This window comes from Chrysochloris asiatica, unplaced genomic scaffold, assembly GCF_000296735.1.
Source record: "Chrysochloris asiatica unplaced genomic scaffold, ChrAsi1.0 scaffold00038, whole genome shotgun sequence".
NCBI lineage: Eukaryota > Metazoa > Chordata > Mammalia > Afrosoricida > Chrysochloridae > Chrysochloris > Chrysochloris asiatica.
In genome coordinates, this window is record NW_006408556.1 from 6,806,652 (window position 1) to 6,828,024 (window position 21,373).

At 45.3% G+C, this 21,373-nt stretch overlaps 1 protein-coding gene across 1 annotated transcript in view; it reads left to right on the forward strand.

The window, feature by feature from the left end:
• Positions 1-20,141, forward strand: part of CMTR1 (cap methyltransferase 1) — a 58,702-nt gene extending 38,561 nt beyond the window's left edge. Inside the window, exons 11-24 of the mRNA XM_006860422.1 lie at positions 1,181-1,277; positions 1,585-1,717; positions 2,420-2,599; positions 11,090-11,146; positions 12,168-12,225; positions 12,693-12,761; positions 13,635-13,766; positions 15,357-15,479; positions 16,082-16,173; positions 16,967-17,035; positions 17,944-17,991; positions 18,675-18,787; positions 19,164-19,272; positions 19,777-20,141. Of these exons, the coding sequence (XP_006860484.1) occupies positions 1,181-1,277; positions 1,585-1,717; positions 2,420-2,599; positions 11,090-11,146; positions 12,168-12,225; positions 12,693-12,761; positions 13,635-13,766; positions 15,357-15,479; positions 16,082-16,173; positions 16,967-17,035; positions 17,944-17,991; positions 18,675-18,787; positions 19,164-19,272; positions 19,777-19,909 (1,413 nt within the window). The 3' untranslated portion in view covers positions 19,910-20,141. The remainder of the gene's footprint in view (positions 1-1,180; positions 1,278-1,584; positions 1,718-2,419; positions 2,600-11,089; positions 11,147-12,167; positions 12,226-12,692; positions 12,762-13,634; positions 13,767-15,356; positions 15,480-16,081; positions 16,174-16,966; positions 17,036-17,943; positions 17,992-18,674; positions 18,788-19,163; positions 19,273-19,776) is intronic.
• The last annotated feature ends 1,232 nt before the right edge of the window (positions 20,142-21,373 follow it).

The window sequence follows — 21,373 nt, forward strand, 5'->3', positions numbered from 1 at the left end:
ACAAAAACAATGAAACAGTGAAAGGGAAAACCCACCCCAAAACAAAAACAATGAAACAGTGAAAGGGAAAACCCACCCCAAAACAAAACCAAAGTACAGCTGTTGTTGGATCCAGAGAGGAGAAAGCTTTGTCGGGGCTCTTGCAGGCAAGGAGCTCACGAGCTGGGTGTGGAAGGGATGTGATAGCAAAGTTCCTGGTCCTTGATGATGGAGTTCCTTTCAGCCTCTGTGATATCTATGTTCAGGACACTCAATCAGAACTACTTCATGGGGGTCCTTGATGGAGCTAATTTCAGTGTAATTAGGACCACAGGGCAGCTGGAGTTAGGGTGACTGGTAAATGCTGGTCTGCTGGCTCTTCTGGTTCTACAGGTCTTAAGCCAAGCTCTCTTGAATTCAGGCACCAAAACGACTTATCAAAGAGGCCTAGCAGACCCTACCTCACTCTGGCATGGTTCTGAACTCCTGGAGAGCATGGGCTATGCTGTGGGGGTAGATGAGGGTGGGAGCTGGTCACATGTCTGGTCACCAGGGGAGCATGGGGGAAAAAAAAGGAATCACAACTTTTCAGTTGCCTGTGTGACCTGGCTCTGCCAGGCCACTTTCTATCCCCAAAGCTGTTCACAAAGATTGAAGATGGTTGTGCTATGTCTGGCTGGCTGTTCATCAGTCAGTCTCCCTCTTCAATCTAGCACTCAGTCCACTTCTCTACCCTTTCATCTGAAGTTCAGGGTTCCAGAATTTCCATCTGTGTCTGTTTCATTTGATCTCATGTAGAGGATCTGAGTAATGTGCCTGCCTAGTTTGCCACCATACAAGAAGTCCTCTTTTTCCTATCTTTTGGTTTGTTGTGGCTAAGCCAGTATTTTGCCTTTTTTTTTTATCCTTTGGGTTTGTACATTAAACTTTTATGGACCACATCCTTAGAAAATCAGGCTTGGTTCATCATCTAGGAGTGATGGGCAGGTAAAGGGCACTGATACAGCAGGCAGTCCTGGGTGCTTCATGCTGCCTCCATCCATACTGAGGGATGTTCATTGCAACACTGAGCTATCTCTATCACTCAGTTGGTAGTTATCAGCGAACATGCTTTAAGAAATCTTGATGAAGATGAGGTAGGGATGCTTTTCAGTCCTCCTCATTTCTCTTCCTGACCCCTCTCCTTGTGCTCTCCTTTCAGGGTTTCTCAGTGGAAGGGCAGGAGAATCTGCAGGAGATCCTCAGCAAGCAGCTGCTGCTGTGTCAGTTCCTCATGGCGCTGTCCGTGGTCCGGACAGGTGACACTTCCTCAACTGTCTCCTCACCCCAGGATCTGCTAGAGGCCAATTTGGACAAGAACATGTACATGGGCTGGGATGGAAATTATTCTTATATCAGGTGGCAAGGCCAAGGGAGAAATTTAGGGCAGAAAGGTCTATAGAATCCCCAGCATCCCCTCAACAGCTGATTCTAACCTCTTAAATTGCCTTGGACTTTAATGGGCCCAGGTGCTCTGGCTTTGCCTCTCTCATCCTCTGAGAACATCTGACTTGCCTCCTAGAGTAGACTGACTGACTGTTGTCCACCTTTTCCTCTCTAACCCAGGAGGCCACTTCATCTGTAAAACATTTGATCTGTTCACACCATTCAGCGTGGGGCTCATCTACCTGCTCTACTGCTGCTTTGAACGAGTATGTCTGTTTAAGCCGATTACCAGTCGTCCAGCAAACTCAGAGAGGTGAGGCCTTCCTCGGTTTTAGCCAAACTAGTTGGCTTAAATGTCAGAATCCGGGGCATCTCCTTGGCATGACCTCCCAAACTACATTAAAGACCCTGCCTTCAGGGAAGTGGTTAGAACACTGGGAATTAAGATTTCAGCATCTTATTGGTCTGGTGAAGAGCCATTGTAGGCTCTGTCTCCTCCACATGGGGATCTCAGTTTGTCTCAGGATGTAAAAGGTGACCAATAATCAGGGTGCTTGAAGGGACTTGTGCTGGGAAGGGGAAAAGAGGTCACCAATCAGAGGCACTGCTGACAACCCAGGTGGGACATGGCACACGCACACACATAGACACACATATACAAAAAATGTCAGACGAGGCTGTGGCCAATCAGGAATTTCCGGGTAGCTAGTTAAAAGCACAGATTTCTGGGTCTTGTCCCTGGAAAGTCTGATTCACTAGGTCTGTAATTGAATAGACTCCCAGGTGATAGTGATGCAGCCAGCGTAGCCCCGGGCAGTTGAGATGCATTGCTGTGGAGAAGAGAAAGTGTCTAACAAACAGGAACGAGCACAAAGAGTGTGCTGTTTGTTGTGCACAAACTTAAGTGTGAACAGCGAGGCCTTTTAGCTTCATGACTTGGCAAGAAGTTGATGGAGAGGGGAATGTGTGTAGAGGAAGTTTTTGCTTATTGGAGTGATGGGATGTCTCTTGCCAGGTATGTGGTGTGCAAGGGCCTGAAGGTGGGCATAGATGACGTGCGGGAGTACCTCTTCTCAGTGAATATTAAACTCAACCAGCTGCGGAACACAGATTCCGATGTCAACTTTGTGGTCCCCATGAGTGTGATCAAGGGAGATCATGAATTTACTGACTACATGATACGGTCCAATGAGAGGTAAGCAAACTGGGTGCCTTTGGTTGGCACGACTGTGATATTATCAGACCAGAGAATGAAGGTCTGAACGACTGACTCTTGGTATCACTTTGTCAACCCTGACATATTGGTCTGCTGGTTCCAGGGGTCTCTGGGACTTTGGTTACCTTGGGTGTCCTCGTCCTTTTCCCATGTCTCATCCTTAGAGCAGCCAGTGAGTCCCAGGTGTCATGGCCCACAGGAACCTGAGTGTGATTTACCTCACAGGGAGCATCCCTGGAGGCAGGAATCATTTCTCTTGAATTGCTTGTTTATAAAATGCCATCATGGTTGTTGCCTTGAGATGTCCCCTTTCTGGAGTCAAGAGGTGGCTGGAAAGCAAGTAATCAGCATGCTTTGGAGGTTCCTGGTACCAAAGCTTTTGCCAGTTCCTGGGTTCTCCCGATGGGTGATCTGAATGCTCTGTTTTTATTATTATTATTATTTTACCATTAATTGCTCCTCTACCCTTTTTAGTGGTGATCATTGAAAGCTGTGGCAGTTGAGTGTTCTCTTACGTGGGCAGGCCTGAGGGAAAGGCTGTTAGAGGTAGGATGGAATATTGTAGAATAGCAATGAATCAATGGAATATGCTCTCAGGCGGCTAGTTGTTGGAAAGGCTTTATCTGTGGTCCTTTTCCAAGATGGCTGTAGTAGTTTTGAGGAAATGGACAAATGACCTGGAGAGTCATAGAAAGGAAGAAAGTCTTTATTTGCAGGGTTGACTTTATCCTGCCCTTTGCTACTTGTCTAGCACTGCATGGTATTTTAACTTTCCACAATGTGGCCACATAAACTCTCCATCTTGATAGTAATGCTCAGCACTGAGGTGGGAGAGATGCTAGGGTTCAGTGTGTTATAGATGAGAAATCAGGAGATCCAGAGATAGCCCAGGATTGGAAAAGTCGGGGTTTGGTTCTGGGCTATGGAACAGTTTTTGTTGAACCATGCTGTCATCTGCTATGAGTATGCTTGGATACAAGGCAAAACTGGGCTTCTTAGTGCTCCCAGTAGCACTGGTATTTAAGCAGTACTGTCATGAATTACTTTTCCTTTTTTATTTTAGGTATCGTTCTGTAAGTGAAATATAGATCTTAAGTGTACATTTTCATCAATTTTGACAAATATATATGTGCATCCATGTAGCCCACACACCCCTATCAGGATTTGAAAAAAATAGCAACGACATTTCTATCACGTCAGAAACATTTTTTGTGTGTGTTTCTACCCAGTTAATCCCTTCAATCTCCTCAATTGAAGTGACCACTTTTCTGATTTTTATCACCCCAGATTAGTTGTACCTTTCTAGAACTTTAGATAAGTAGAATCATACTGTATGCATATTTGTATTTGGTTCTTTTGCTCATCATGTTTTTGAGATTCATTCATTTGCATTAATTTGTTCGTTTTTATTGCTGAGTAGTATTCCATTGTATAGGTATATCACAATTTATCTGTCTGCATACTTGTGTTATATCTCTTTGGGGCCAGCCGTGAGTGGAAAACTTAAGCAAAGTTTTTGGTGGACAAATATTTTTTTTGGATAAATACTAAAAAGTGGGAATGCTAGGTCACAGGGTAGATGTACATTTAACTCTTTAACACTGCCATGTAGTTTTTTAAAACTTAGTTTACACCATTTTGTACTCCTTCCAATAAAGTATGAGTGTTGATTGTTTTACTTCCTTGGCCAGCATTTGGTGTTGTCAATCTGTTTCCTTAGCCATTCTAGTTAGGGTATAGTGTTACCTCTTTATGGTTTTAATTTGTATTTCTCTGGTAACTGATGATACTGAAACCTTTCTCATGTACTTATTGGCTACTTATAGATGTTTCATGAAGTGCCCAAGAATTTTGGTCATTTAAAAATTATTATAATTTTTTTTTTTTTTTTGCTAAACTGTAGGAAACTATTTATGTATTCTGCTTACAAATCCTATGTCATATATATGCGTTGTGAATATTTTCCCTCAGGCTGTGACTTGCCAATTCATTTTCTTGATGGTGCCTTTTGATAAGCAGAAGTTTTAAATTTTGATGAAGTTAAATTTATCTGCTTTGTCTCTTGATTAGTGATTTTTGTGTTCTAAGAAACAGTAGCCTACATCAAGGTCATGAAAATATCCTCTTATATTTTTATTTAGCAGTTTTATAGTTTTAACTTTTATGTTTCAGTCTATGGGCTACCTGAAATTAGTTTTTGTGTATGTCATGATATAAGGTTTGAGGGGGTAGGGTGTGTTGATGTTCTTTTATTATATGCAAGTCCAATTGTTCCAGCATCATTTTCCATTTTCCTTGTAGTTTATTTGGCACCCTTGAAAATTATTTGATTGTGTATGTGTGAGTCTATTTCTGGGCTCATTGTTCTGCTCCACTGATCTATTTGTCTATCCTTTTGCTAGTACCATATTCTCTTGATTGTGCTGTACCTAAAAAACCCCAGAAGAACAAAAGAAAGCCTTGAGGTCAGGTAGTGTATGTTTTCCAGCTTTATTCTTTTTCCCCAAAATTATTTTGACTAGTTAGGTTTTTTTGCATTTCCATATAAATTTTAGAATTAGTTTCTCAGTTTTTACAAAAAGCCTACTGGAGTTTCAATGAGGAGTATATTGTTGTATAGGTCAAAGAACTGACATCTTAACAATATTGAATTTTCCAGTTCATGGACGAGAAACATCTACCCATTTATTTTGGTTGTCTTTCAAGTTTCATTGTAGAGGTCTTAATCTTTTTTTTATTGAGAATATTATAGGTTTGGATACTATTGTAAATGGTATTTTTAAATTTTAGTTTTCTGATTTTTCATTGATAGTGTCTGAAAGTACCATTGATATTCTCTATATTGACTGTATCCTGTAGTTGTGTTAGCAGATTGGATTATATTCCGTAAGATTTTTGCATTAAGAATCATGTCTTGTGCAAAGAAAGACAGCTTTACATTTTTCCTCTGGTAGTGTAGTGGTTACGAATCAGGCTGTGAACCTTATAAGGTCAGCGGTTCGAAACTACCAGCTACTCCGCGGGAGAAAGATGAGGCTTTCTACTCCCGTAAGGATTTACAGCCTCGGAAACCCTGTACAGGGTCGCTATGGGTCGGACCCGACTCGACGGCACTTAACAACAACATATGTTAGTGCTACTTGTTTTTCCTGCCTTATTGCCTCATAATACCTCCAGAGCCTACTCTTGAACTGAAGTAATGAGAGCAGACAATCTTGCTTTGTTCTTGATTTTAAGCAGAAAACATTTCACTATCTCGGAAAATGTCAGCTATGCGTTTTTTTGGTAGATATCTTTTATCAGGTCGAGAAAGTCTACTCTTAGCTTGCTAAAAGTTTTTTTTTTTTTGTTTTTTTTTATTATTATCATGAATGGATGTTGAATTTTGTCAAATACTTTTTTCTGCATCTATAGAAATTATCAATAGATTTTTCTTATTTATTCCATTAATATAGTAAATTGCAAAGACTATGTCAAATTGAATATATTTTTGGCACAGTCATAACATGATCACCTCTAGATATTGTTATATTTGATTTCCTGATCTGTTAAGGATTTTTGTGTGTTTGTATTCTGTTGAAATCCTTATCTGTCACAGTTATACTAGTCTTATAAAATGACATGAAAGTGTTTCCTTCTCTATTTTCTGAAATAATTTGTATAAGAATGGTAGTTTTTCTCTTTTAGAATTTAATAGTAATGCCATTTCAGCTTGGATTTTGCTTTTGGAAAAATTTTTAAATCCACTTCCTTAACAGAGAAATCTTCAGATTTTCTGGGTTTTTTTGTTTGTATGTTTTCAGTGCGTTTTTGCCTTTCAATTAATATGACCATTCACCTAAGGTATTGCATTTACTGGCATAAAATTGATCGTTGTTAAGTGTCATCAAGTCAGTTCTGACTCACAGTGTTTCTGAGGAGGGCTGGTGGGTTTGAATCAACTTTCCAGTTGAGTGCATTATCCTGCAGCGCAACTCCAGACCTCTGAAATTGGTCATAAAATCCCTTTATTATCGTACAGGGTTTCTGAGGCTGTAAATCTTTATGGGAGCAGAAAGCCTCATCTTTCTCCTGTGGAACAGCTAGTAGTTTTGAACTGCTGACCGTGAGATTAATAGCCCGATTCGTAACTACTATGCTACCAAAGCTCCTTAGATATAGTTTCTATGAATGTTAATGTAAATGTTAATTTGGGCAAATTGATTCATAGAATTTTTCAGATTTTCTGTGTCTTAACTGATATTTTGACTACTTATTGCATCAGTTGTCAAGAGAAAGATACAAAAGTCTTCAACTGTGATTGCTGATTTGCCTTTTTCTCCCTTTCATTTTTTCTAGGATCATTATTATTAGACACATGCACATTTAAGATTGTTTTGTCTTCTTGATGAGTTGACCTATTCTCAATATGAAATATCTTTTATATCTCTAGTAAGACTGTCTCAATGTCTACTTTGGTTGATAGTAATCGAGCCACATTAGCTTTCTTATTTCTTATGTTTGTATGACCTGTCTGTTTCTTTCATTTCCTTTTTAATTTTGAAGGTTTACATAGCAAATTAATTTTCCATTTAACTATTTATACACATTTTGCTCATGCCATTGATTGCACACACCCCCAGTGTGGCATCACTTACCCAGGCTCTCCATGTTTCCCGTTTCCATTCCGCCTCCTTTTCTACCTCCCTTTGTCTTCTGAAAGTAGTCCTTGGGTAAATGCTACCTTTAAAAATCTCAGATGGTTGGTTATCCTCCATTTATAAATTTTCTTATTTTCCATAAGTTTCAACTTGTTTTTGTCTTAATGATTATCATGTGTTTCTTGTAAAGAGTATGTTGTTGGTTCTTACTTTTTTATTCAGTCTTACAATCTGTACCTTAATGGAGGGTGTGTAGAAAATTGATGTTGAAAGTAATTATATGGGTTTAAATTCTGTGTTTTAGAGTTTTATTGCTGTTTATTTTATCTGCTTTTCTTTTCTTTGCTGCTTTTTTGGGGGTGATTCGGTATTTTTTAGTATTCTTTTTTATCTCTTTTTTTCAAATGACGTTTGTGTTTATCTAAGTACAGTTGTTGTTAAGTGCCATCAAGTTGGGTCCTACCCATAGCGACCCTGTATAGGGTTTCTGAGGAGCAGCAGGTAAGCTTGAACCACCAACCTTGCAGTTCAAACGACTTTGCAGTCTGGCGCATTAACCCACAGCGCCACACCAGGATTCCTAGAGATTACAGTTGTTGTTGTTAAGTGCCATTGAGTCTGTTCCGACCCATAGCGATCCTGTATAGGGTTTCCAAGGAGACACTGGTGAGCTTGAACTGCCAACCTTGCAGTTCAAACGGCTTTGCAGTCTGGTGCATTAACCCACAGTGCCACACCAGGACTCCAAAGATTATAATAAGCACCGTTAATTTACAATAGTCTACTTCCAAAGATCCTATGCTACCTCTTGAAATGGTTGAATGGCAACCATTTCCTTTTGGTACAGTGACTCTGTGTATGCCTTCCATCTCTGAAGGAATTGACAAGAACAAGGCACTAGGAATTGATGGAATAAAAATTGAAATCTCTTAAGAAAGTAAGGTAGCACTGGAGGCACTCACTCATCTATGCCAAGAAAGTTGGAAGACAACTATCTGGCTGACTGGAAGAGATCCATAGTTGTGCCCATTCCAAAGAAAGGTGACCCAACGGAATGTGAAAATCATCGGATAATATCTTTGATATCCCATGTGAATAAAGTTTACTAAAGGTAATACAAAAATGACTATAAGCATACATTGACAGAGAACTTACTGAGATTCAAGCTGGATTCAGAAGAGGACGTGGGATAAGGGATATCATTGCTGATGTCCGATGGATCTTGGTTGAAAGCAGAAGATACCAGAAAGATGTTTACTTGTGCTTTATTGACTATACAAAGGCTTTCATTGTGTGGATCATAACACACTATGGACAACATTGTGAAGTATGAGTATTCCAGAACACTTAAAATTGTGCTCATGAGGCATCTGTACATGGACCAAGAGGCAATTGTTTGAACAGAACATGGGAACACTGAATGGTTTAAAATTAAGAAAGGTGTGCGACAGCATTGTATTCTTTCACTGTACTTGTTCAACCTGTATGCTGAGCAAATAATCCGAGATGCTGGTGTATATTGAAAGTGCCATGGGCTGCCAAAAGAACCAACAGATCTGTGTTGGAGGAAGTGTAGCCAGAGAGGTCCTTCCTTGGAGGATGGCCAAACTTCGTCTTTCATGCTTCAGACATATTATCAGGAGGGACCAGTCTCTGGAGAATGACTAGGGAAGACCCCTAGTGAGATGGATTGACAAAGTGGCAGCATCAGTGTGCTCAAGCGTGGCAACAGTAGTGAGGTTGGCCCATGACCGGGCAGTACTTCATTCTATTGTGTATTGGGTCTCTATGAGTCGGTACTGACTCAATGGCACCTAACAACAACAACAACAACAAACCTCCAAAGAGAATTCTGGTACTTCATCAACAATGTAAGACCCTTGCAACAATGTATTTTATATTTTATCTTCCCCCCTTTCTTTTATGATTTGGGTGAAAGTTTACTGAGAAATTGATTTTCCATTCAACAATTCATATACATTTTGATTCATAACATTTGATTGCCAGCCCCACAATGTGTCAACACTCTTACCACCTCCTCCCTGTGTTTATTTTTTCATTTGTCCTCTTTCCTATCCTTTCCTGCCTTCTGAACTTTATCCCTGGGCAGATGCTGCCCTTTGATCTCACATTAAGGAGTGTATACCTCCTGTGGTATTGTTCACCTTGTAGGCCTGTCTGTTACTTGGCTGAATGTTAACCGATTCCAGGCTTGACAGGTTTTCTAAGGGCCATAACCTTGGGGGTGCTACCAGTCTCTGTCAAAAAGGTAAACCTGCTCTTGTATTATTTGAGTTTTGCTCTATGTTTCCCCCCTACTCTATCCAGGATCTCTTTATATAATCTCTTTCATAATGGTCAGCATTGGTAGCTGGGCACCATCTTGTTCTGGTCTCAGGCTTGTGGAGGCTGGGGTTCATATATTACATTTGTCTTTGGTTTTCTTCACTCTTCTTTACTCCAGACAGGGAAAGATCAGTGGTTGTACATCGATGACTGTTCACAAGCTCTGAAGACCCCAGTTGCTACTCATCAAGGACTATATGCCAGTTGACCTTGATGTCGTCCCAGACTCTGGTCCTGAGAGTAGTTGATAATCTTCTAAAGAAATTTAAAGACACACATACCTAATTATATGTAGGTATGTGTGTGTCTAATTTTTTAAAAAGGTTCTTGATGTTTATTGACATATTTACCCGCCTTGGTGTTCTTCATTGTTTCTATAGAAGCCAGTTTCTATCTTGAATATTTTCCCTTTGGCCTAGAGAATTTCTCCTAGCATTCTTTTAGTAATGGAAGTCTCCTAGTTAGGAGACTAATGCTAGTCTCTTTGAAAATGTATGTATTTCATTTTCATGTTTGAAGAATGTTTTCACTGGAATTGGATATAGAATTTGAGGTTGACAATTTTTTGTTTTCGCCCTTTGAAGGTATCGCTCTGTTGTTCTTGACCTTCCTAGTTTCTGATGAGAAGTTAGCCATAACTCTTACCATTGTTTCCCTATATGTCTTGTGTCTTTTCCTCTGTTTCAAGATTTTTCTCTTTATTTTTTGTTTTCAGCAGGTTGAGCATCATGTATTTAGATGTGATTTTCTTTGTATGTATTCTGCTTGGGACTCACCAAGCTTCTTGGATCTGTGGATTGATTTCAGCCATAATTTGAGAAAATTGTTAGCCATTATCTTTTTTTGTTGTTGTTCTAACCTTTCCTCTGCTTCTGGAACTCCAGTTGTACTTTTGATATCGTCCCACAGATCTCAAACTGTTTTCCACCTTTCCCCTTCTTTCTCAATTCAGGTTTTTATTGATTTTATTGTCATCAAGTGCATTGATTCTTTCCTGTACTGTGTTCAGTCTGATGATAAACTTAATAAACTTATTCTTCACTCCAATATCATATTTTTTTATTTGTAGAATTTTCATTTGCCGCTTAAAAAGGTGTATTATAGTTTTACCCTGTGAAAAGGGACTGTTTGAGTAGGTGGTTGAGTTAGTCTAGTTGGTAGTTGAAATGAGCTTTGTTGTTGCTTTATTTAGAATCAGTTCATCACTGCTTTAAACTTTTAAGCAGAGGAATCAGAGCGTTTCATTTACAGGGATCAGAGTCCTGCAAGGTTTGACTTAGATCTTCTGCCCTACCCTTAGCCTTCAGCAGCCCTCATGTACCTGTACTCTTGGGGGCAGTGGAGAGGGATTCTCTCTTAGCTCACCAACTCTTCCCCCAACACAAATGCCTTGGCTCCAGCCAAACCTCTCTGACCTGGTGTCTTTTGGCTGTCTTTCTGGTAAGCCTTCTAAGATCAAATAACTTTTGTTTCTTTCTTTTAGTCACTGCAGTGTGCAGATCAAAGCTCTGGCCAAAATCCATGCCTTTGTTCAAGACACGTGAGTGTTACCCACTTTCTAGAATTCACATATATCAAGTAAAGATCTTGTTTGATCTTACCAGGAGCTCCTGGTTTATTGCATTTCAACAAACATTTAAGAATATCTACTTTTTTCATCTCATGCTGTGCTGTGGTCTGCCAAGAGAAGCATATGGCATGAACTTTGCCCTTTCCCTTGAGAAGTTTATATTGTCTTCAGGCAGACAAGAGTGAGCCAGAGAAGTGAATACAGGAAAAGTTATGAACAACGTATCAGAGATGTAGAGTGGCACAACATAAGTAGAACATAGGCATATCTCAGATACGGTGGCTTTAGTTCCAGACCACCACAATAAAACGACTGTCACAACAGAGTGAGTCCCGGGAATGCTTTGGTGTTCCATTGCATGTGAAAGATATGCTTACATGATAGTAAGGATGAGAATGTGCCCCAGAGATGTGAAGTAATCACATGCTGTTGAAAAAGTGGTGCCAACAGACTTGCTCCATGCAGAGTTGTCACAGACCTCCAATTTGCAAAATAAAAAGCAATCTAATGTCTGCAGAGTGCAGTAAAGCCATTAAAGGAGGTCTGCCTGTGTGTGATGTAGAGGCACCGAGTAGCCATCAAGAGGTGAGAGGTGGGACTAGTGAGGAAAGCCTTTGGTCGGAGATGACATACATGAATGCAGCCTTGTAGGACCTAGTGACAGCATCTGGGATGGGTCCAGTATGGCCCATGTCAGCAGAGGCGATGGATGTACTTACTGATGGCTTGTTGGAAGAAGGGCATGGGGGACCCTGGCATCCAGGATAGTCAGGAGGGCAGTTGTCTCCCTTCCTGTCATGGTGGAAACAGGAGGTAATCCCACTTTGTGCGCTTCTGAACACCCATCTTCTAAGAGGCAGAGCTGGGTGGTCGTCAGCTCCCTGGGCAAATGGCTTCTGTCTGTGTGCTCTCATGCTCATTCCGACGGGTCTCTCTTCTGTGGGGTACGCCTCTTGGAGGTTTTACCCACTTGCTGGCTTTGTTTTCCTAGGACCTTGAGTGAGCCTCGGCAGGCAGAGATCCGGAAAGAGTGTCTCCAACTCTGGCGGGTGAGCATCTCCCCCGACCCCTTGTTCTAGGGCAGGGAAGTTGTAAAGAAGAATGTTGTCGTCTTTAGGCCCTTTTCTGCCTGAAAATATCTGCCTACCCTCACTAGATTCCTGACTGAGTGTCTCAGCATTTTTGGAAGTTACTCCCTTGACAGTTTTCACTGCCAGTTTGTCCCTGCCCCTAGGTCACAAAGTATGAGTGGTAGTGGTGGCCAGCCCTCATCTTGCTGCGGGTGGCCCCTGTGCTGCAACATTGACCACAAAGGGGCCCAGAAAACAGGAGTGTCCGTTGGGTGGACTACCTGAGGGTTTGAAAGGGGTCCGCCTCCACCCCCTTCTTCTGTCCCCCTTTGTTATTTACCATTTCCTCCTCTGCAGTCTGAGCCTATCCACTTGCCTGCATAACTCACACACAGCATTGGCCAAAAGGACAACTGAAAATGAAAACTCTTTGTTGTCTCATTCAGATCCCAGACCAAGCTCGAGTTGCTCCTTCTTCCTCTGATCCAAAATCTAAGTTCTTTGAGCTAATCAAGGTAAGTCCTGGGAATAAACGGAGACATAACTACAGATGTGGAAAGTATCTCTGAAACCTTCAGGTGCCTAGCCTCAGGAGACCTTGTGTAAGCCCCACTCCTGGCTTCCAGGGACTGGGCTGATGTTGCTACATTTGGAGCCTTGGGGTAGGTGGTCTGGAAGTCCCCAAGAGCCCCTCAGGCTGCCTGATGGTTCTTATTCTGAGATGTGATTGTGCCTGACATTCCTGCTATCCAGAGGTGTTATTTATTGTTCTAGGGTGTGTGTGGTGGTTTTAGGCAGGGGAGCTGGGCAGAGGACCAGAAGGTGTTGGCTGCAGGTTTCCTGCCCTGTCTCTGGTAAACTAGTCCTTGGAAATCTACTACCTTTTGTTTTTCCTACCACTTGGCTTCCAGTTTTTCCCTGGGTCTCATGAAATCTGGCCTAGTACCTGGGCCACTGTGCTGGTTTTGTGGGGGCCAGGGACCAGAGAATGAATTTAAGATAGCCTCAGAAGACCACCATGTGTGCATTTTCCCGAATGGTCTGAAGAGATCAGTTTAAACCAACTGCTGGAGAATCCTTGCCTTCAGTTTTATTGAAGGGGCAGCTTTTATATTCTGGTGACATTTCCTTATAGCTGTGCTAAATCGATCTGTACTTGGGGACTCAGTGTTCTTTCCTTTCTTGGCCTCTCCTAATAGGTCCTAAAGGAGCACTCCAAGCAGATGGAAATAGATCCCGCTTAGTGCATGGTTAGGTAGAGAAGGGGTGCAGGTGAACACAACCCAGAGAGGAAATGTTCCCCCACCTCTCCGAGCCTGCTCGCACCCCTGTGCAGACGCCTGGCCCTGCCCCGAGTACAGCAGTTTTTTCTCTGTCCGTGGCCGCAGGACACTGAAATTGACTTCTTCAGCTACAAGCCCACACTACTCACCTTCAAAACCCTGGAGAAGATACGCCCAGTGCTTGACTACCGCTGTATGGTGTCTGGCAGCGAGCAAAAGTTCCTCATTGGCCTGGGGGTAAGTTTGCCACTGGCTCCCTACCTGGCATGGATGGCTGAGTTCCTCCCCGTGGGACCTGGATGGCTGCTGGCCGGGTTCTCTTGGGCACACACCTTCTTAAGCAAGGAGCTGGAGCTTGCTCTGCCATTGACAGTCTTTGATCCCATGAAGGTATTTCTTGTAACTCCCTTATCTTTTCTCCTCTGAGTTAGTCAAATATCATTCACTCAATCACTTTTTCATGTATTTGTTTACTGAGCTCCATGCCAGGCAGTAGTCTTGTCCCTCTCTGCTGTGTCTGCGAAAGCCACACTGCCCCTTGTGATACACAGCGCTTCCTAGGCTGACAGGACGGCCAGCAAGCTCATCTGGCTCGTTAGGTAAATGCAGCCACTTCTTTCCAACACCACTCCACCTCATACCACCTCCTGTCTGGCAAACAATATACACCTTTACCTTGGGGCCCTTAGAGTCTAAAATGAGCTGAAGGGGAGCTTCGGCAGCGCTATAATAACTGAACTTCATTGGGTCCTTCCTTCTTTCAACTTGGACTAGTTTATCAGCGTAATTTGACCTCTTCCTCCTCAATTACTCTGTGTCCTCTCACACTTTGTCTTTTTCTCCTTTTATTTCCCTCTCCCCTTCTGTGCTCTCTGGACCCTTCACTGAATCCACCCCAGATATACATCAAATTGTATCTTTCTTAAGGGCCAGGCTTAAGCCTTTGCAATGGGACTTCCCTACCAAAGAACAAGTTCGAACGCTACTTCTCTTCTGCTGAGGCAGTGAAAGAATAGCACTGTTGTCATCACTAAAGAAGTATGTTGTTAGGTGTCATCGAGTCCATTCCAACTCAGAGACCCCATGCAGCAGAATGAAGCACTGTCTGATCCTGTGCCATCCTCACAATTGTTGCTGCCACTGTGTCTGTCCATCTCGTTGGTGGGGGGAGGTGTTTTCCTCTTTCTGACACTTTTTTTTTTTTTTTGACACTTTTCCAAGCATAATGTCCTACAGGGACTTGTCTTTCCTGACAATATGTCCAAAGAGACTAAGTCTTGCCACTCTTGCTTCTAAGGATTATCTGGCTGTACTTCTTCCAAGACAAATTTGTTTCTTTTCCTGGAACTTCCTGGTACTTTCAGTATTCCTCACTAGCACCGTAACTCAAATGCATCAACTCTTCTACCGTCTTCCTTATTCATTGTCCTACTTTCATAGGCATATAGACTATTGAAAACACCATGGCTTGGGTTAGGACACCTTAATCCTCAAAACTGAAATCTTTGTTCTTTAACACTTTAAAGAGGACTTTTGCAGCTGAATTGCCCAATGCAATACATCATATGATGTCATGACTGTTGCTTCTATGAGCCTTGATGGTGGATCCGAGCAAAATGAAGTCTCTGACAATTTCAGTCTTTTTTCCATTTACCATGATAAGATATCACTGAAGTCTGTCTTAGACTAATCTTGCCTGGACAGTTTTCTCTGACATTTCCCAAACTCATTAGTTTGGAACCCCTAAGAGACTTTTTTAAGAACTGTGCCTCTCACTCTTCAATCTCCATTCTTGCCTGACATTTGGTCTTTTCTTTCTGCCTCTAGAAGTCCCAGATCTACACGTGGGATGGCCGCCAATCTGACCGCTGGGTCAAGCTGGACCTGAAGACAGAGCTTCCCCGGGACACTCTGCTTTCTGTGGAGATTGTCCATGAGCTGAAAGGAGAGGTCAGAGGTGGTTCTGCCTTGTGTTCTAGCCCTGTCAGCCAGGAGATCAGGGCACTGCTCAGCCTGGCCCTTTCCCGAGTTAACTTAGGTCCCAGGGCAGGGACGGCACTGTAGTTTTTCCTTCTTCATCCTTGAGCAGCCACTTCAAGCCACATTATGGCAGGGCCCAAATCTCCATGTATGGAGGAGGAACCCTTGACTGTCTCTGTTTAGGGAGGGCATGGTGGGCCTGCTTGGCGCTGGTATAGTAGCTAAGTTAGTTAGCTTCTTGGGGAAGAAGCTCCCTGTTATTTCCTAGGGACTTTGGGTGCCATTGAGAACCAGCAGGGGGAATAGTTGGCATGGGGTGGGAAGCCAGCCCTTGAACTGGAACATCATGGCCGCAACCTCGATGGATGTGAAGTTTAAGGTAGCTTGTTGCCCAAAGTTTCAGATGTCCCCTTGCTGAGGAGCCCAGGGCCAGTCTGGTGCTGAGAATCACCTGGGAGGGAGGCAAGAGAAGTAGCTGTACTTGGAGAGCCCTTGGCAAGGCACACACAACATGGCGGGCAGGGAAGGCTAGGAGCAGTGTTCTGCAGGATGCTATATCCTTGTCCTTTTAGGGGAAAGCTCAGCGGAAGATCAGTGCCATCCACATCCTCGATGTCCTTGTGCTGAATGGCAGCGACGTGAGGAAGCAGCACTTTAACCAGCGGTCTGACCTGGGCCCTGGGAGTGAGCGGGAAGGTGGTTGTGGTGGTGCAGCTGGGTCCACAAATTCAGAGGGCAGCAAGCCTCCAAAGCTGGGCCCCTTCCTTAACTGGCCTTCTGTGGCCCAGGGCACCCTTAGCTCCCCCCCGCCTCCCTCTGACTGGTCACAAGAGCAGGGTGAAGAGTGAACGCTGCGCTTCAGCGTTTGCGAGTTGTCACTGACGCCAACTCACTCCATTTGGCCGCAGATGCTCAGATCAGAGGTGGTGGTGATGTTAAGGTTGAGCAAGAGGATGCCCTTGTGGAAAGAGAGGGTCTTCTGAAGAATGTAACTTGTGCTTGGGTGGTCCCCAAGTTCATCTTAGTGGGTACACTGTCATATCCAGGGTTTGGGGGCTAAGGGCAGACAAGTATTGTCTAGTGGAGGTTCCTGATCACAGCTGAAGGTGCACTTCTGGGAAAGCAACCAAGTCAGATCCGACTCAGAGTGACCCAGTATAGGGTTTCTGAGAAGCAGCTGGTGGGTTTGAACCACCAACCTTGTGGTTAACAGTCCAGTGCTGATTCTACAACGCCGCACTGGGACTCCATAGTGAAATTAGAGGTCAGAAATGCCAGAGAGAAGTGAGGGTCTGAATAAAGACAGCAGCAGAGGTCGGTGTGCTGGGAGTGCTGTCTCTTAGAGCAGTTTTGCTGTCAGTTTGGAAGTGGCCACCCTTGCCGCTGTGGAGATCCCCTGGGAACAGGGGTGCTGGAGGACCCTTGCGTGCTTCTGTGACACCCTGTTTGGATTGTAGAATTCAGCTTGCCGAGAAATTTGTGAAAGCTGTTTCCAAGCCCAGTCGGCCTGACATGAATCCCATTAGGTGAGCATCTCGTCTGCCGTCTCCAGTCACCACCCCCATTGTTGGGTTCTGCCTAATGCTTGCTTTCCCTGTTCTGTGAGGGTTTGGGATGTGTGGGGGTGGTGAGGCTCTGAGACGTCCTACAAGACTCTGTTTACACATTACTAGAATGTGACACTGGAGGATAAGTGTAGGATGGTTCAAACTCACCTGCTCCTCTTCGGAGACCCTAATACCAGCTTGCTGAGTTGGAACTGACTCAATAGCAACAAAATTATTTTTATGGTTCTTTTGAATATAGATTTATGTAGCTAAAATCAAATTCAAGATGGAGAATGCATTTTATAGGTGTCATCTGAAAGTCCCAAAGCACTTTCTGTATGCACTTTAAAGTATCCTGCCTGCTGCCACTCCCATGCTTGGGGTCAGGGTGCTGGGTCTCTCGAGACATTTCTCAGTAGCAGCTTCAAAGGCATGTGAGCAAAGGCCCCTGGAGGCAAGGGACTCAGTGCTGCAACCTGGTCAGGGCTCCCCTGTCCCCATGGGTATTAGACTGTTAGGATCATTTTTCAGTAGCAGTTGTAGAAAGGGATAAAATCCATGTGTACAGCCCTGCACACAAGCCTGGCCCTTGGTTTTCTGGAGACAGGAATACTGAGAGAGACATCTTTGTTTGCTGGATTTTTCTCCTCTTTCTCCCTTAACATTGTCAGTGATCATAGTTGCCCTCTCTGGCTGCTCTGGGGTAGGCCTGAGAATGTCTATGATTCCTAGGTTTTGTCTGTGCAGGACAGCATGGGGCAGGCTGGCTTTCTTTATTCTTGGTGGGCTGGGTGCTAGCCAGGGAAGAACCTGAAGCAGAGGGCAAGGGCAGGCTGCCAACTGCTGCCCAGGAGAGAATGCCTCTGACCTCTCCCCTCTGCCTGCAGGGTCAAGGAGGTATATAGGCTGGAGGAGATGGAGAAGATTTTCATCAGGTGAGAGACTCAGCCAGGCAGCTCTGGGTTTGAAGTGTTGGGGAGAGAGACAGGGGCGGCATGACCTGACGTTGGTAGAGATGGGTTAGAGTGAGGTGGGGCATCCTCCCTGGCAGGCTGCCTGTGTGGCTCTGCTGCAGCCAGGCACCCCACGTCTGAGCGCTGATTCAGTACACTGGCAGAAGGGGAGCCGGGCTGTCTGTCAGGCAGAAATATGGGCCCGTTGATGCTGTAATAGTTAGATTGTCCCTGCGAGGGGCAGAGCAGCACACTGCTTGAAGCACCATCAATCCAGCTCCTGGTACTGACAGGAAGATGAGCCTGGAGGGGCAGAGCAGGCACAAACGCTTCCTCTATTTCTGCGGTGTGCAGGGGTCTCATAGATCTCTGGGTCTGACCCCAGAGGTAGGGGTGTGTACTGTGTCCAGGCCCAGTCGCCCCTGACCACACCCTCTCTGGGGTCACCTTGAACCCCCTACATAGTAGTGGCAGAGCAGGGTCTTCTTGATTGGGCATTCAGAACCTTAGTTTTAGATGCCATGTGGCCTTGAGCAGTTCACCAAAGACTTGTGCTTCAGTTGCTTAAATTAGCCAGGCAAAGACTCTGGTTGATGTGGTTCCCATGCTAACCAGACTGATGTTCGTGCTTTCTCTCTCTCTCACATGCTGCGCATGGTGGTTAGGCTAGAGATGAAGACCATCAAGGGCTCCAGTGGCACACCCAAGCTCAGTTACACAGGGCGGGATGACCGGCACTTTGTCCCCACTGGTCTCTACATGGTCAGGACAGTGAATGGTGGGTGAGGAGTGATTCCCCTCCCTCTACCTTTCCCCTTCTTCCCCAGACAGGCCCCAAGTTTACCGAGGTGTTAATTGGGGTGGCCTTGGTCCCTGAGACAGGGAGGGAGGTGGGCTGAGCAGGTAGCAGGAGGTCCAGAAATCACACTTGGCCTCCCCAGTAGAGTCCCTTCCTTGGTGCCCTCTTCGAGGCTGGCAGGACTGGGTGGGACTGTGGAGAAGTCATCTTCCTGCAGCCTCCACCCTCCACCGCAGTTCTCACCTGCCTTCTGGAGAGGGGCCCTTGAGGGGAGGCACACTCCTTCAGTGGCAGAGCTGTCCCCCATGACTCCTTTGTGTCGTCTCTGGGCTCCTTTCCGTCTTCCTCCTACCAGAGCCCTGGACAATGGCATTCAGCAAAAGCTTTAAGAGGAAGTTTTTCTACAACAAGCAAACCAATGTCTCTACCTATGTCCTGCCTGCAGACTCCATTGCCCCATTTCAGTAAGTGCCTGCTCCCTCTATCCTGAGACCACTGGCAGGGGCTCCCCTCAGTATGTAGAGTGTGTGTGGTGGGGCCAGGACCTGCAGGGATGGTTGGGAGTCCTTGTGGGGAAAGGAAAGCATCTGTCCCTGTTATGGTGCTGTGACCCCACAGTGGGGACATGCTGAAAGGCCTACAGCCTTGTTCCTGGCCCCAGCCCTCCCTTGATAGAGCCCAGCATCCTTTTATCGGATTATCATTCATAGGTTTCCATGGCCCTAATGTACCTGTAATTAGCTGTTTCTGTCACCACACTATACAGCAGCAGAGACAGATAAATCAGGAATATTAGTAATTGTAGGAATTTACTTGGATGTAATTAGCTGCAGCAGCTGTTGGGAAAAACTGGTTATGCAAGGCAGACAGGAGGAAGACTCCAAGCAGGAGTCGTTGGCAGACATTCCCAAAGTCACTGCTCCCAGGATTGAGGTGGTTGTCTATAGGTGCCCTCTCCTCTTCCCCAGCATTTGCTACTGTAGCCGGCTCTTCTGGGAGTGGGGCGATGGCATACGTGTGCACGACTCCCAGAAGCTCCAGGACCCGGACAAGCTGTCCAAGGAGGATGTCCTGTCCTTCATCCAGTCGCACAGCGCCTGAGGGCCTTGGGCTGCTCACCCCGCTGCCTGCCCTGTCTTGCTCTAGGCAGGGTGCTCAGTGCCTGGGCCCCCTATGCTGGCTTTCCCCCTCCTCTTGGAATGGGAATGGAGTGCACTGTCACTGCAGCCTGGCCATGAGGCGGGCGGCCTCCTTGTCACCTCCCCTGAAGAGCACCATCTGGGGCCTCCAAAGGACACACACAGTGTGCTTCTGGGAACCCTTTGGGAACTGTTGGCCCTACAGCAGGTTTGAGGTCAGTGCCCGGGGCACAGTGGGCTTATGGAGGACATGTTGGAGGGTAGCAGGGCTTGGGCTCAGCTCTTCTGTCTGTAGCCTGTAGACTCACTTTTCTGAGTTCCATGCCCTGCCTTTGAAGGTGGCCACCCCCTGCTTGCCCAGCTTTTGTATTGGGCAAACTCTGAGTAGGGGGAGGCCTTTTGCCATGAGCTGGCCAAGAGGAGCTGCTGTATAAATTAAGGTTTTGTTTCTTTGAAATTCCTGTTCGGATGCCATGTTGGAGATTTTCTTGTCTCCTTGCCCTGTGTCCTGTCCTAGCCTTCCCAGTTCTTCCCAGCCTAGACCTCTGGCAGGCCCTGTAGGCCAGGAAGGGAGGAACAAAGGCCCTATCTCTATCCTTGACCTCACCTTTGGATCCAGGAAGCGCCTTCTCTGGATGTGACTGTCTTCTGGGGTTAGAGAGCCGCCCTGAGCCCCATCCTGTTTCATGTAAAATTTGGACAGTTGTAAAAGGGCAGGAAGCTGCTTAAAGACTTGCCATCATTTCTCCCCCAGCTTTGGTGGCTCCACCAGTAAGAGGCAGCCCTGGGGTCTGGCCATGGCTTTGGCAGAGTTAGTGAGTCCGAGACCGCTCCTCACTGCCTTCCGCTCCTTTGGTTATCTTGCCCAGGAGGAAGTGCCATCTGCTTTCCTCTGTACTTCTGTGGTCACTCCTGGTGGAGGGAAAAGGGAAGCTGGACAGTAGTTGGGGGTGGGGGGGGTCACCTGTGGTGGTTTTTAATGGGAAATACCTCTCTGAGATGCTCCTACTGGCCTCCCTAAGCCCCATCCCAGTGCTAGGCTGGTTTCCATGGAGATAGGGCACCGATTCTCCCTGAGGTTGCAATCGACTCCACCATGGGGGTCCTCCAGCCAGTGCCACCCCCACTCCCCTCCTTCAGGCAGCAACACTGCTGAGATGCTGTATTTCCACCCAATTCTGGGTACATCAGTGTGTCTTGCAAAATCTTGGATCATTAAAGATAAACATTTTTAAAGCCTGTGTGGCTCTGTGCGGGGGCTGCTGCCGTGTGTCCTAGGCGCGTTGTGCTCTGGGACTGGCATAGCTGAACTGCCTGGGCTGGGGTGAAGGACAGGAGGCAGGAGAGCAGCTTTGTTTAATCAGAGCCTAGTCCCAGGGCTGCCAGCAGGGCAGGAAGCACCTTCCCCCTTTCATGAATCACAGCT